Source organism: Pseudorasbora parva, chromosome 5 (genome assembly GCF_024679245.1).
Source record: "Pseudorasbora parva isolate DD20220531a chromosome 5, ASM2467924v1, whole genome shotgun sequence".
NCBI classification, from domain to species: domain Eukaryota; kingdom Metazoa; phylum Chordata; class Actinopteri; order Cypriniformes; family Gobionidae; genus Pseudorasbora; species Pseudorasbora parva.
In genome coordinates, this window is record NC_090176.1 from 52,280,166 (window position 1) to 52,297,036 (window position 16,871).

At 35.8% G+C, this 16,871-nt stretch overlaps 1 protein-coding gene across 3 annotated transcripts in view; it reads left to right on the forward strand.

Annotated features, from left to right (window-relative positions):
• fancb (FA complementation group B) overlaps positions 1-16,871 on the forward strand; it is a 36,782-nt gene that overhangs the window by 9,082 nt on the left and 10,829 nt on the right. For all 3 annotated transcript variants that reach the window (XM_067444689.1, XM_067444687.1, XM_067444688.1), the window contains exons 5-6: positions 1,943-2,071; positions 4,197-4,375. In XM_067444689.1, coding sequence (XP_067300790.1) covers positions 1,943-2,071; positions 4,197-4,375 — 308 coding nt within the window. The remainder of the gene's footprint in view (positions 1-1,942; positions 2,072-4,196; positions 4,376-16,871) is intronic.

Sequence of the window (16,871 nt, forward strand, 5' to 3'; positions counted from 1 at the left end):
AAGCAGCCTTTTTCTATGTGATTATAGTAAAGTGTGATTTATTCCTGTGATCAAAGCTGAGTTTATCATCATTACTCCAGTCTTCAGTGTCACATGATCCTTCACTAATCACTCTCATCTGAGGATTTCATAATCAAGAAACATTTATGATTATTATCTGTGTTGAAAACAGTTGTGCTGCTTAAAAATGTTGTGGAAACCATGATACAGTTTATTTTTCAGAATTCTTTGATGAGAAGGTTCAATGGATAGCATTTATTAAATAAATTATCTTTTGTAATATTAAAAATATCACTTGTGATCAATTTAATGTAGGCTATGTCTGATCAACAAAAGTATTAATTTCTCTCTTTTTTAATTTGACCACAGATGTTTGTATGGTATGGTGGTTTCCGCAAAAATGAAGCCGCATGATCATGAGCAACAAAACTGTTTTCAACCCTGATAATAATCATAAATGTTTGTTGAGCATCAAATCCTAATATGAGAGTGATTAGTGACACTAAACCCAGTTCTTGGTTTGTCCATTTCCAACCCAGCTTGGGTTGTTTTTAACCCAGCATTTTTTAGAGTGTATAGGCTATTTAGTTAATCAAATTGAAGCCAAATTAATGAACAAAATCCATAAAATGGTGGACGGTTCCACTTATGAAGCTCCTGACGGAACCGTTTAAGGTCATCCTAACTCCTAATTCATCTAAAATGGAGATATTAGAACAACATTTCAACCAAAAATGAAAAATCAAGGCTAAACCGGTTATTTTTGTGTTTTTATTATTTGTGCAAAATTCTCCTAATTTTACCCATTAGATAAAAAAAGTGTTATTTTAGAATCATAATTTGTATTAATAGTTTTGTTAATGCTTTAAATTAAGGTGTCAATACTTCTACAGGATTTATTAATCCTAATGTTAGTTTAAAAACATCTATTCATACATTTTTAAGATCCTAAGTTGTGTCTGTTTATATTAGAGAAAGTGAGCGATTTCTGAGAAACGCTGTTGAAAATTGAGCAATCAGCAGTTTAGCCAATCAGCAGAAAGTAGGCGTGTCCAATCAGCAGTAAGGGGGCGTGTCCAATCAGCAGCAAGGGGGCATTAAAATGAGACCATTGTGTAGTTACCATAGTTTTTTTTAATCAAAATATTAAAATATTTTAATTTTTATATTTGATTAAATATTATATTTATTTATATTAAAGTTTTAGTAATTTTGTTGTTTTTGTAATTTCTATTTGTTTTTAAATGTTTCAATGGTAACTAGCTGAAATAAAACAAGTATTTCATACAATCTCCAAAAAATATAGGCTTTGATAGAGCCAATTTTCCTGCAAAATGTTCCCACCAAAAACCTACTTTTTTAAAAACTCCTCCTAGACGGTTTATCCGATTTGCGAACGAATTTTACGTTCGCTTTCGAAAATAGCCGTAAGATTGTATCTTAGGCGCTTAGGCGTATTCTGACCAAATTTGGTACGTCATCACAAGCATGACCTGAGGCTACATGCAGCGTCTCAGTGCAGCGCCACCTACTGGTCCAGAGATACGAAAAATGCCTATTTTTGGGTGTAACTTCTGAACAGTTTGCCTAAAAATTATAAAAAGTGGTCTTGTTAGATTCGGGGTAGCATGCTGAGTCTAGTGATTTCCAATTTTTACTATATCGGCCATTTTGGGTTTCGGCCATTTTGAATTTTGTAGTAAAATGCTGTATTTTATGAACGCATTAGCGTATTGTTATGAAACTCGGGATTAGTCTTCGGCACGATGCCCTGAAGGAGCCATGAGAAGTTTCGAACCAGCGCCACCTATGCCCGTGATTTGGATTTGTTGGACTTATTTTCACGGGAGCCATGTTTATTTTCAGTGGCTGCAGGTGAACATGGAATATTCCTTTCAATTAATAGTCCGTCTTCTTCTCTGCTGTTGTTATTGGTTTGTAGAGCGGCCTGAACTTCCTCGAAGACCTTCAGAGAGACGCGGAGGGCAAAGACAGACTCACACTGCAGTCATTATTGGCCTTGACCGACCTGGTATCCGGACGAGAACATGTGATATTCCCTCCAGAACAGGTTCTACTACTTTCATAGTAATATCTTAATGTTTTGCTGTTGTTTTCTGGCTCTTCTAGAGCAGCTAATGTTAATTATTCCTCATAGTCTGCATTGTTGCGGCTCCTCTTTTCCCAGTCTGTCAGTAATGCTCTCTTTACACTGCACAAAATGCTCTTCTTATTTAGTATTTTTTTCTTGTTTCCAGTCCAAATATTCTTAAATCAAGATTCATTTACTAGATCAGTAAAATGACATAATATATTTGTGCTTGTTTTCTGGGGAAAAATATCAAAATGAAGTGAGTTCCCACAGGTGGGACGCTTGGCACTCTTTTTTTGCATATCCTATATTTTAGTAATCATCATAAATTCGAGAGCTTACGAACTCAAAATTCATCGTGTTGAAATCGGACGTTGCGATACCATGGACACGGTGGTCAAATTTCTTCTAGCAGGCTCCTCCCCCTAATGGGCGGGGTCATGTTTTATATTACAACATTTATTTTAACTACTTTATAATCAAAATCTTTTCTAATCTTGACAAAACAAATATCGTCGGAAAGGTCAGAGTCTCAAGGTTCCATATTTGGGGACTGTTTTGTGTTGGCAGTGATATTTGGACAAAAATTAACAGGAAAATGCATCAAAAATACAATCAATGGAATGTAGATGACATATTTTTGGTACTGCACCTAAACAAAATCTCATGGGAACTTTAATTTTTGTGATATCAACTACAAATTTAGAACACATCTTGGTTAGACACATGGCTTTGATTTTATAGTAATTTTATAGAATTGTTAGATATTTAGACTGGAAACAAGACAAAATGACTGAGTAAGAAGAGCATTTTTTGCAGTATAGTTCCTGTCTCTATAAAGCCCCGCCTATTGTAAAGCACACTGTGCTCTGATTGGTCGGCTGGAGCAGTGTGCTGTGATTGGTGTTTGGGAAATGTCCCGCCCCTTCCCATAACCGCCTGTCTCAACACACTAGCCAACTCAATCAGGCCACACCCCTTTATTATTTATTCCTCTTTAAAAAGTGCTGGCCATGTTTTAGTTAGTTAGTTAGTTAGTTAGTTAGTTAGTTAGTTAGTTAGTTAGTTAGTTAGTTAGTTAGTTAGTTAGTTAGTTAGTTAGTTAGTTTAGTTAGTTAGTTGTACTTTTCTCAACACACTAGCCAACTCAATCAGGCCACACCCCTTTATTATTTATTCCTCTTTAAAAAGTGCTGGCCATGTTTTAGTTAGTTAGTTAGTTAGTTAGTTAGTTAGTTAGTTAGTTAGTTAGTTAGTTAGTTAGTTAGTTAGTTTAGTTAGTTAGTTTAGTTAGTTAGTTGTACTTTTCTCAACACACTAGCCAACTCAATCAGGCCACACCCCTTTATTATTTATTCCTCTTTAAAAAGTGCTGGCCATGTTTTAGTTAGTTAGTTAGTTAGTTAGTTAGTTAGTTAGTTAGTTAGTTAGTTAGTTAGTTAGTTAGTTAGTTAGTTAGTTAGTTAGTTAGTTAGTTAGTTAGTTAGTTAGTTTAGTTAGTTAGTTGTACTTTTCTCAACACACTAGCCAACTCAATCAGGCCACACCCCTTTATTATTTATTCCTCTTTAAAAAGTGCTGGCCATGTTTTAGTTAGTTAGTTAGTTAGTTAGTTAGTTAGTTAGTTAGTTTAGTTAGTTTAGTTAGTTAGTTAGTTAGTTAGTTAGTTAGTTAGTTAGTTAGTTAGTTAGTTAGTTAGTTGTACTTTTCGTACTCGCCACACAATCAACCAATAAATACATCTAACAATACAATACATCCACAATGACAAAATTACAATCTTCACATTTCTTACCTCTTATTCAAAAGACTTATTGCATTTGGTACGAACGTTTGTTTATATATTGCTTTTGGCACGTTATAATGACGACGTGATGGTAGTAATTCATAAACACGATTCAAGGGGTGTGTGTGTGTCTCTTGTTATAATCAAAGCTTTTCTCTGAACAGCAGTTTGGTATAACTGAGATACTGATTTTTGCTTTAATCCTATAATTTTTCCTGCTACTCTTATAATTCTGTCTAATTTAACTTTATTTAGCTAAGTAACTCGTCCGAACCACACTGTAATATTAGACCCAGTTTGTGTGTGACTGTGCCGTAGGAAGGGCTTGTGTCCCTGTGGGATGAAGATGAAGATGCTGGAGAGGAAGAGTGTGATGTTTTGGATGAAAGGATGCAGACTGAATGTGCCGAAGCTCTTCTGAAGGTCGATGGAGTTTGGCAGAGAGTCATTGGACAGAGTTTGGTCATCGGTGTCGTCCTGAAACCTGTAAATAACACGTATGTCACTCCTCTAACCTCAAATATCAATCCTAAAAATAATAATCAAGACGTTTTCTACAATGATTTTCACTGACGGATGAATCCGATTTAATCAAAAGTTTGGATCGCAACATTTGGGTTAGTGTTTTTGTCTCTTCTGCTCATTTATCCCATCATAAATGTGTAATATTCCTCCAGTGTAAATCATCTGTTCTCTATGTGAATATATAGTAAAGTGTGATTTATTCCTGTGATCATCATCATCATTACATTATTATTATTAAATAATCTTATTTCTGTTTGGGACAGAAACAAGATTTCAATCGAAATAAGATTATTTTTCTCACCCCATTGGCAGATCATTTTGCCTGTTTTATCACACAAACACATCTAAAATAGACAACTCATATATCAAATGAAAGTTATCGGCCTCAGGAATATCGCTGAGCAGTTCGTCCAATCCAATGATTTACAGTAACTTTATTATCAAAAGAATCACAAAGATGGAAATGACTCCTTTGAACAAGCAAACACATGAGTCATATTCCTGTTCGGATCACAAACTCGTTGTAAAGCTACTTGCCTCAAACCCTATATCAGCTTATTCCTTAGGTTGTTTGCTTCAAAATGAGACTCTTTTCACATGTCTGTGAGCAAGCATGGCCAAACGACACTAATATGTCACTGATGTCCAGATCAAAACATGTGATGCAGACAAATACTCTTATTATCCTTAGTTTTGATTGTCGATGTTAGCCACCATGTTTTTGATGACGTCATCACATATTGCATCATATGACAAAAAAGCTGAGAATCTCAGCTCGTTATAGACATGTCGATCATGCTTCTAGACCAATCAGAGCGCGAGATCTCCCTTTACAAAGTTGAAGAGGCGGAGCCTTCTTTTCGATTTCCTAGTGGCCAGTTTATGTCAGTGCAGATGAGCAGGAGTTATTAGACACTTAGGACAGATAAATCTCAATAACTTTTTTTTTGAAAGGAGATATTAAGAAAATCATTTTTTCCCCTGTTAAGTGCCAATTTAGAGAATCAACAGAAACTCCCAGAAAGGTTGTACACCAAACTGAAAATAAAAATATAGATATTTTAATAACAAATTAATTAAAAATAAATGAAAATATTTATTTCTTCTATATGTTTATCATAAAATTGTGAATATATACAATAGAATATATGCAATATTCCACCTCTGTGTTAAAATTTTGTCTTTTCTGTAAAATGAGACCATTTTTATCAATTTACTCCAATGTATGTGGGTAGGGCGCTCCTAAATTAAAAATGTGCTGCAGAGCTGATTAAGCAAAAACTCACTTCATTTTTATTTTATTTTTGACAAAACAAGAAAAAATATCTTATGTCGTTTAACTGATCTAGTAAATGCATCTTGATTTAAGAATTGTTAGATATTTAGACTAGAAACAAGACAAAAATACTGAGTAAGAAGAGCATTTTGTGCAGTGTATAGTGTGATTTATTACTGTGATCATCATCATTATTGCTCTTCAGTGTCACGTGATCCTTCACTAATCAGTCTTTTTGAATATTCTGATTATTATCAGTGTTGAAAACAGTTATTTTTCATGATTCTTGTGAATCGGCGACTCTGTGATTCAGTTCAAACTGTCTGATTCAATGAATCGATTCAAATGACTTTTTTTTTTTGTGAAAATGTATTGGTTCATTTGCATCACCATATTCAAGGAATTCTGTCATTTTCATATTTAAAATGTTTTCATATAAGTTCATATATTAGGTATTGTATTATTTTATTTGTGCATATATAGCAAATTAAAATGATCAAATATTTTGGGGCCATTGAAAATCCTATTGAAATCGTTAGATTTCTTATTATTCCACCATTGGAGTGTATGGCAGCTCATAAAACCGGTTGCGGGAAAGTTGTAAAATTTGGCAAACAGGACAGTCTGAACTGACAACATACCAAATGTGGCATCGCTAACTCAGTCCCTCTAGCGCCACCAACTGTCCAAATGTGCACTAACTTTTAATAACTATAGAACTGTAAGGGCTAGAAAGAAATTTTCCCTCTCATTCCAAGGCGATTCGATTAAACCCTATACGTCATCAGTATTGCCATTTTTCCCACCAAAAAAACTTCTCTAGACAGTTTATCCGATTTGCACAAAAATGTAACCAGTTCATCTTGAGACAATGTCAACAAAATGAAGTCGATTCATAAAAAAGCATTTTTGAATAACTCGCTTACATAGCGCCTGCGAAAATAGCCATCAATCAATCAATCAACTTTATTTATATAGCGCTTTTACAATCACGATTGTGTCAAAGCAGCTTCAGTGTCAAACAGGATAATACTGCAGCAGAATTAGATTTCGCTGTACAGTCGTTCTGGAGAAAACAGTGATGTTATCAGCTTATTTTAATTTATCATATAGTGACAATGTTGGCAGATCAGTATTATAGTTTATAGAATTAAATAAGACCTAATTCAGACATTTTATTTGTATAATAAGTTGAATAACTTTAATCATATTTTTAGTGTCCCCAACTGAGCAAGCCAAGCCAAAGGCGACAGTGGCAAGGAACCAAAACTCCATCAGGGCATGATGGAGAAAAATAAACGGGATGCCAGTTCTCCTCTGGCCTATTAACACACCATGTAAGATTATTATTCTGGCAACCTTACAGGTCAGAAATCATATTAGATCGGAATATTCAAAATTTCAGGGTATCACGGAAGAGACGGGTTTATTTAGGATGGGGCGTCGATTACACAAGAGTATGAACACATGAAAGATCGGAATTATTGCGCCGAAGACGGGTTTTGAGCATGACGTGCCAGTGAGGCAAATTCGGAGGAGACAGCATTTGATACGGCTCAGCAGACACTCCAGGATGAGCTGGTCATGTCCAGGCAGGTCCACCACCCGATCCGGACAGGGCCCAGATCCGGGATAAACAGAGAGACTAACATTAGCGTAGATGCCACTCTTTTTATGATGTAGCGAGTACATCAGGTGTTATGGGAAGTGTTCCCGGTTCCGGCTGACCTAGTTAATGCAGCCTAACAATCAGTCAATTGATTTGAATAATGAAAGTTAAAAATGTTCTATGTGTATGCCATAGTAAAGAGATGTGTTTTTAGTCTAGATTTAAACTGACAGAGTGTGTCTGCTTCCCGAACAATGCTAGGAAGACTATTCCACAGTTTAGGAGCTAAATAGGAAAAGGATCGACCGCCTGCAGTTGATTTAGATATTCTAGGTATGATCAACTGGCCAGAGTTTTGAGACCGCAATAGACGTGATGGAGTATAATGCGTTAAGAGCTCGCTTAAGTACTGGAGCTAAACCATTTAGTGCTTTGTAAGTAATAAGCAAGATTTTAAAATGTATGCGATGTTTAATAGGGAGCCAGTGCAGTGTTGACAGAACTGGACTAATATGATCATACTTCCTGGTTCTAGTAAGAACTCAAGCTGCTGCATTTTGGACCAGCTGGAGTTTGTTTATTAAGCGAGCAGGGCAACCACCCAGTAGAGCATTACAATAATCTAGCGCTATATTAATAAAGGTTTGTTTATTAAGCGAGCAGGGCAACCACCCAGTAGAGCATTACAATAATCTAGCGCTATATTAATAAAGGTTTGTTTACTAAGCGAGCAGGGCAACCACCCAGTAGAGCATTACAATAATCTAGCGCTATATTAATAAAGGTTTGTTTATTAAGCGAGCAGGGCAACCACCCAGTAGAGCATTACAATAATCTAGCGCTATATTAATAAAGGTTTGTTTATTAAGCGTGCAGGGCAACCACCCAGTAGAGCATTACAATAATCTAGCGCTATATTAATAAAGGTTTGTTTATTAAGCCAGCAGGGCAACCACCCAGTAGAGCATTACAATAATCTAGCGCTATATTAATAAAGGTTTGTTTATTAAGTGAGCAGGGCAACCACCCAGTAGAGCATTACAATAATCTAGCGCTATATTAATAAAGGTTTGTTTATTAAGCAAGCAGGGCAACCACCCAGTAGAGCATTACAATAATCTAGCGCTATATTAATAAAGGTTTGTTTATTAAGTGAGCAGGGCAACCACCCAGTAGAGCATTATAATAATCTAGAGCTATATTAATAAAGGTTTGTTTATTAAGCCAGCAGGGCAACCACCCAGTAGAGCATTACAATAATCTAGAGCTATATTTATAAAGGTTTGTTTATTAAGCAAGCAGGGCAACCACCCAGTAGAGCATTACAATAATCTAGCGCTATATTAATAAAGGTTTGTTTATTAAGCCAGCAGGGCAACCACCCAGTAGAGCATTACAATAATCTAGCGCTATATTAATAAAGGTTTGTTTATTAAGTGAGCAGGGCAACCACCCAGTAGAGCATTACAATAATCTAGCGCTATATTAATAAAGGTTTGTTTATTAAGTGAGCAGGGCAACCACCCAGTAGAGCATTATAATAATCTAGAGCTATATTAATAAAGGTTTGTTTATTAAGCCAGCAGGGCAACCACCCAGTAGAGCATTACAATAATCTAGCGCTATATTAATAAAGGTTTGTTTATTAAGTGAGCAGGGCAACCACCCAGTAGAGCATTACAATAATCTAGCGCTATATTAATAAAGGTTTGTTTATTAAGCAAGCAGGGCAACCACCCAGTAGAGCATTACAATAATCTAGCGCTATATTAATAAAGGTTTGTTTATTAAGTGAGCAGGGCAACCACCCAGTAGAGCATTACAATAATCTAGCGCTATATTAATAAAGGTTTGTTTATTAAGTGAGCAGGGCAACCACCCAGTAGAGCATTACAATAATCTAGCGCTATATTAATAAAGGTTTGTTTATTAAGTGAGCAGGGCAACCACCCAGTAGAGCATTACAATAATCTAGCGCTATATTAATAAAGGTTTGTTTATTAAGTGAGCAGGGCAACCACCCAGTAGAGCATTACAATAATCTAGCGCTATATTAATAAAGGTTTGTTTATTAAGCAAGCAGGGCAACCACCCAGTAGAGCATTACAATAATCTAGCGCTATATTAATAAAGGTTTGTTTATTAAGTGAGCAGGGCAACCACCCAGTAGAGCATTACAATAATCTAGCGCTATATTAATAAAGGTTTGTTTATTAAGCGAGCAGGGCAACCACCCAGTAGAGCATTACAATAATCTAGAGCTATATTTATAAAGGTTTGTTTATTAAGCGAGCAGGGCAACCACCCAGTAGAGCATTATAATAATCTAGAGCTATATTAATAAAGGTTTGTTTATTAAGCAAGCAGGGCAACCACCCAGTAGAGCATTACAATAATCTAGCGCTATATTAATAAAGGTTTGTTTATTAAGCGAGCAGGGCAACCACCCAGTAGAGCATTACAATAATCTAGAGCTATATTAATAAAGGTTTGTTTATTAAGCGAGCAGGGCAACCACCCAGTAGAGCATTACAATAATCTAGCGCTATATTAATAAAGGTTTGTTTATTAAGCGAGCAGGGCAACCACCCAGTAGAGCATTACAATAATCTAGCGCTATATTAATAAAGGTTTGTTTATTAAGCGAGCAGGGCAACCACCCAGTAGAGCATTACAATAATCTAGAGCTATATTTATAAAGGTTTGTTTATTAAGCAAGCAGGGCAACCACCCAGTAGAGCATTACAATAATCTAGCGCTATATTAATAAAGGTTTGTTTATTAAGCAAGCAGGGCAACCACCCAGTAGAGCATTATAATAATCTAGAGCTATATTAATAAAGGTTTGTTTATTAAGCCAGCAGGGCAACCACCCAGTAGAGCATTACAATAATCTAGCGCTATATTAATAAAGGTTTGTTTATTAAGTGAGCAGGGCAACCACCCAGTAGAGCATTACAATAATCTAGCGCTATATTAATAAAGGTTTGTTTATTAAGCAAGCAGGGCAACCACCCAGTAGAGCATTACAATAATCTAGCGCTATATTAATAAAGGTTTGCTTATTAAGCGAGCAGAGCAACCACCCAGTAGAGCATTACAATAATCTAGCGCTATATTAATAAAGGTTTGTTTATTAAGTGAGCAGGGCAACCACCCAGTAGAGCATTACAATAATCTAGCGCTATATTAATAAAGGTTTGTTTATTAAGCAAGCAGGGCAACCACCCAGTAGAGCATTACAATAATCTAGCGCTATATTAATAAAGGTTTGTTTATTAAGCAAGCAGGGCAACCACCCAGTAGAGCATTACAATAATCTAGCGCTATATTAATAAAGGTTTGTTTATTAAGTGAGCAGGGCAACCACCCAGTAGAGCATTACAATAATCTAGCGCTATATTAATAAAGGTTTGTTTATTAAGCAAGCAGGGCAACCACCCAGTAGAGCGTTACAATAATCTAGCGCTATATTAATGAAGGTTTGTTTATTAAGCAAGCAGGGCAACCACCCAGTAGAGCATTACAATAATCTAGCGCTATATTAATAAAGGTTTGCTTATTAAGCGTGCAGGGCAACCACCCAGTAGAGCATTACAATAATCTAGCGCTATATTAATAAAGGTTTGTTTATTAAGTGAGCAGGGCAACCACCCAGTAGAGCATTACAATAATCTAGCGCTATATTAATAAAGGTTTGTTTATTAAGCGAGCAGGGCAACCACCCAGTAGAGCATTACAATAATCTAGCGCTATATTAATAAAGGTTTGTTTATTAAGTGAGCAGGGCAACCACCCAGTAGAGCATTACAATAATCTAGCGCTATATTAATAAAGGTTTGTTTATTAAGCAAGCAGGGCAACCACCCAGTAGAGCATTACAATAATCTAGCGCTATATTAATAAAGGTTTGTTTATTAAGCGAGCAGGGCAACCACCCAGTAGAGCATTACAATAATCTAGCGCTATATTAATAAAGGTTTGTTTATTAAGCGAGCAGGGCAACCACCCAGTAGAGCATTACAATAATCTAGCGCTATATTAATAAAGGTTTGTTTATTAAGCAAGCAGGGCAACCACCCAGTAGAGCATTACAATAATCTAGCGCTATATTAATAAAGGTTTGTTTATTAAGCGAGCAGGGCAACCACCCAGTAGAGCATTACAATAATCTAGCGCTATATTAATAAAGGTTTGTTTATTAAGCGAGCAGGGCAACCACCCAGTAGAGCGTTACAATAATCTAGCGCTATATTAATAAAGGTTTGTTTATTAAGCCAGCAGGGCAACCACCCAGTAGAGCGTTACAATAATCTAGCGCTATATTAATAAAGGTTTGTTTATTAAGCCAGCAGGGCAACCACCCAGTAGAGCATTACAATAATCTAGCGCTATATTAATAAAGGTTTGTTTATTAAGCGAGCAGGGCAACCACCCAGTAGAGCATTACAATAATCTAGCGCTATATTAATAAAGGTTTGTTTATTAAGCGAGCAGGGCAACCACCCAGTAGAGCATTACAATAATCTAGCGCTATATTAATAAAGGTTTGTTTATTAAGCAATCAGGGCAACCACCCAGTAGAGCATTACAATAATCTAGCGCTATATTAATAAAGGTTTGCTTATTAAGCGTGCAGGGCAACCACCCAGTAGAGCATTACAATAATCTAGCGCTATATTAATAAAGGTTTGCTTATTAAGCGAGCAGGGTAACCACCCAGTAGAGCATTACAATAATCTAGCGCTATATTAATAAAGGTTTGTTTATTAAGCAATCAGGGCAACCACCCAGTAGAGCATTACAATAATCTAGCGCTATATTAAAAAAGACTTGCTTATTAAGCGTGCAGGGCAACCACCCAGTAGAGCATTACAATAATCTAGCGCTATATTAATAAAGGTTTGCTTATTAAGCGAGCAGGGTAACCACCCAGTAGAGCATTACAATAATCTAGCGCTATATTAATAAAGGTTTGCTTATTAAGCGTGCAGGGCAACCACCCAGTAGAGCATTACAGTAATCTAGGGCTATATTAATAAAGGTTTGCTTATTAAGCGAGCAGGGCAACCACCCAGTAGAGCGTTACAATAATCTAGCGCTATATTAATAAAGGTTTGTTTATTTAGCAATCAGGGCAACCACCCAGTAGAGCATTACAATAATCTAGTGCTATATTAATAAAGGTTTGTTTATTAAGCGAGCAGGGCAACCACCCAGTAGAGCATTACAATAATCTAGCGCTATATTAATAAAGGTTTGTTTATTAAGCGAGCAGGGCAACCACCCAGTAGAGCATTACAATAATCTAGCGCTATATTAATAAAGGTTTGTTTATTAAGCGAGCAGGGCAACCACCCAGTAGAGCATTACAATAATCTAGAGCTATATTAATAAAGGTTTGTTTATTAAGCGAGCAGGGCAACCACCCAGTAGAGCATTACAATAATCTAGCGCTATATTAATAAAGGTTTGTTTATTAAGCGAGCAGGGCAACCACCCAGTAGAGCATTACAATAATCTAGCGCTATATTAATAAAGGTTTGTTTATTAAGCCAGCAGGGCAACCACCCAGTAGAGCATTACAATAATCTAGCGCTATATTAATAAAGGTTTGCTTATTAAGCGAGCAGGGCAACCACCCAGTAGAGCATTACAATAATCTAGCGCTATATTAATAAAGGTTTGCTTATTAAGCGAGCAGGGCAACCACCCAGTAGAGCATTACAATAATCTAGCGCTATATTAATAAAGGTTTGCTTATTAAGCGAGCAGGGCAACCACCCAGTAGAGCATTACAATAATCTAGCGCTATATTAATAAAGGTTTGCTTATTAAGCGAGCAGGGCAACCACCCAGTAGAGCATTACAATAATCTAGCGCTATATTAATAAAGCAGGGTTCGTACGGGTGCTTGAAATCCTTGAAAGTGCTTGAATTTTGATGTTGTGTTTTCAAGGTTTGAAAAGTGCTTGAATTTTGGATAAAGTGCTTAAAAATGCTTGAAATTGTAACTATTTCTTTTACAACAAATACCTATCTGAATAAATAGTTTGTTTATTAAATGTAGAAATAAAATGTTGGAGAGCCTAAAATGAAACCTGCTGTGCTCGCGATCTGCCTATTTCCGTGTGACTCCGCCCCCATGTTGTCGTTTCAATGAACGTTGGCTGAAAGATGCTAAATACGAATTTTGGATCAAACGGACACAAACCCCACGAAGTGCCTCCTGTAAAGTTTGCAAAAATACATGCAGCTTTTCACTATATGGGCGAGTCTGCTCTTTCGAGTCACATGAAAGGTAGGCTAAGTCATAGACTTTCAAGTAAGCTAACTAAAGTAGTTTACTGTAACCTAAACATTAGCGCCTATTTGTTTAACTTGCGCTATTAACTGCTAGCTAGGAATTCGCATTAGTGACAGAGTATATGTATAATGTGATAATGTAAGATTAGCATGTCCGTTATGGCATGTTCATTTGTGGAATAGGCAGTGAACGTAGCCACAAATTAAAACCTACAAACATTAGCTCAGTGCATAAAATAGTGTCAGATGATCATACAAGTAACCATGGGCGTAGATTACGCGGGGGACGTGTCCCCCTCACTTTTAATAAAATGTATTTTCGTCCCCCGCACTTTTACTGGGTCTCACCGATGCTAGTCGACCCGCTCCGAGCGGGATCCGGACCGGCGTTACCTGCGCGGGGGCGGGCAAGTTAACAGGGACGCTAAAGACTCTCTAATCTCGGTTGATTGCGCGCTTCTTGAGGTCACGGTCAAATGTATTTACATAGAAACCAATGTGAATACATCAAGATTTAAATTCAGAGACAAAAAATAATCTATGCATGACCTGCCATTTTATTCGCATCTAAATATGAGGAGGCACTCTCACGGAAAGTCCAAAAGCGGATTCGTAGAGGTAATATCCTGTCACGCTGGAGCTGCAGCTGAAGGAAAACAATCGTTATGATGATGAAACGTGACGACGACAATCAGACGATTGCGACAATATATATGCTTTATGTGTGTTTTTCAAGCCATCTCAATGTAGGCTATTGATGACAATAAAGTAGGCTATCATATGAATAATGCAGCTTTTAATGTTTAGTATCTTCTGCTCACCAAGGCTGCATTTATGTAATCAAAAATAGTTCAAACAGTAATATTTTGAAATATTATTACAAATTAAAACAGCTTTTTTCCTATGTGAATATATAGTAATTTATTCCTGTGATCAAAGCTGAATTTATCATTCCTCCAGTCTTCAGTGTGACATGATCCTTCACTAATTATTCTCATATGAGGATTTCATAATCAAGAAACATTTATGATTATTATCTGTGTTTTAAAAATGTTGTGGAAACCATGATAGCCTACATGTTATTTTTCAGGATTCTTTAATGAATAGAAAGTTCAAAGGATAGCATTTATTTGCATTCATTAAATAAATTATCATCTTTTGTAATATTAAAAATATCACTTGTGATCAATTTAATGCATGTCTGATCAATAAAAGTATTAATTTCTCTCTCTTTTAATTTTACCACAAATGTTTAGATGGTTTCCACAAAAATTAAGCATCACCATGAGCAGCACATGATAATAATCCTAAGTGTGTGTTGATCATCAGATCCTCATCTGAGAGTGATTAGTGAAGGATCATGTGACTCTGAAGACTGGAGTAATGATGATAAATTCAGCTTTGATCACAGGAATAAATCACACTTTACTATATCTTCACAGAGAGAACAGCATGGTTTACATTAGAATATATATATATTTTTACATTGCATAAAATCTATGGAGTGTTAATGCACAAGTGTTTGTAGGCTAGTATATAAACCAATTATAAAATTGGCACAAAAAATAGGAGAATAATATTATAGATATTAATTAGTGGTTATTGTTCAGCAGTGTATTTGATATCTTGCCCAATTAAAAGCAAGAGATGCGATAAATTATATTGGTCCAAAAAAAAAATCATTTCTGTCCCCCTCACTTCTGAAAAGATGGCTACGCCCCTGCAAGTAACTTAGTGCTGTCAAAAATATTGATATATTTTTCGATCTGTCTGAATTTCGCACGGGATTAGACAGGAATCTACAAATTCCTGCAGATTTTGCGCTCATATCTCAAACGGTTCAGAAGAATGAGTAACAGGAACAGTGTTTTGATTCCACACTCGCGTCAGGTCTTAAAGGGGCAGCAGTTATTCAAACTACAAAAAGACAAAAGATCACCTGCTGCTCTTTACTGATTATCTTGTGTAACTTTAACAGATTAATATGTATTTAATTTTTACAATAAAAATCCAATGTTATTTTAAATTTAATAACTTGTTTATTTTTTTTAATTCAGTGTCTCACCTGAATACAGTTAGACCTAGGCCTACCTGATTTATTTGTGCTATTGTTTTTTCTTATTTGTTCTTATTTTATTACTGTTTTCTCTTCTTTTTACCATTTGAAGTCAAGCTTTCTTGTGCTGTATGTAAGCTACTGCAACACAATTACCCCATTGTAGACCACGCACTGTAAGCATATTTGTGAGATAATTGTAATGGTAATTGATCAATGATTATGAAAAAAAAGCTTAAGCTTTATCATATAAAGTGATCTCTTCAGAAGAAATACTTGATTGCCTAGACTTTTAATAGACATACACACACAAAAAAGAAATTAATTAAAAATAGAAAAGGTCAATGAGGTACATGTGATTGACTGTCTACCTCAAAGACGAATGTTTTCATTTTTAAAATGTTTAATAAATGAATTGAAAGTTAAGTGAACCCGTCGAGTGATTTTGTTTAGGGTAATTGTTTTTACAGTTACCCCAAAGGCAGGTTAGATAGTAAGCAAAATCTACTTAGACAGTGATACATTTAAAAGAAATAAAACTTGTGATTTGGTTAAATATCTGATCCTGCTGCTTTACGAAACACGATTTTGGCTGTTTATAGTATTATTATCTTTTTAATGTGATGATAAAGTGTACTAAATAATAATTTTGACAATGTATTGGTATGTAATTTACAGCGGTGTTAGGTGCTGGAAAAATCATTAAAATTGACCTTGAAAGTGCTTGAAAAGTGCTTGAATTTGACCTTTGAAAAGGTGTACGAACCCTGTAAAGGTTTGTTTATTAAGCGAGCAGGGCAACCACCCAGTAGAGCATTACAATAATCTAGCGCTATATTAATAAAGGTTTGTTTATTAAGCGAGCAGGGCAACCACCCAGTAGAGCATTACAATAATCTAGCGCTATATTAATAAAGGTTTGTTTATTAAGCGAGCAGGGCAACCACCCAGTAGAGCATTACAATAATCTAGCGCTATATTAATAAAGGTTTGTTTATTAAGCGAGCAGGGCAACCACCCAGTAGAGCATTACAATAATCTAGCGCTATATTAATAAAGGTTTGTTTATTAAGCGAGCAGGGCAACCACCCAGTAGAGCATTACAATAATCTAGCGCTATATTAATAAAGGTTTGTTTATTAAGCGAGCAGGGCAACCACCCAGTAGAGCATTACAATAATCTAGCGCTATATTAATAAAGGTTTGTTTACTAAGCGAGCA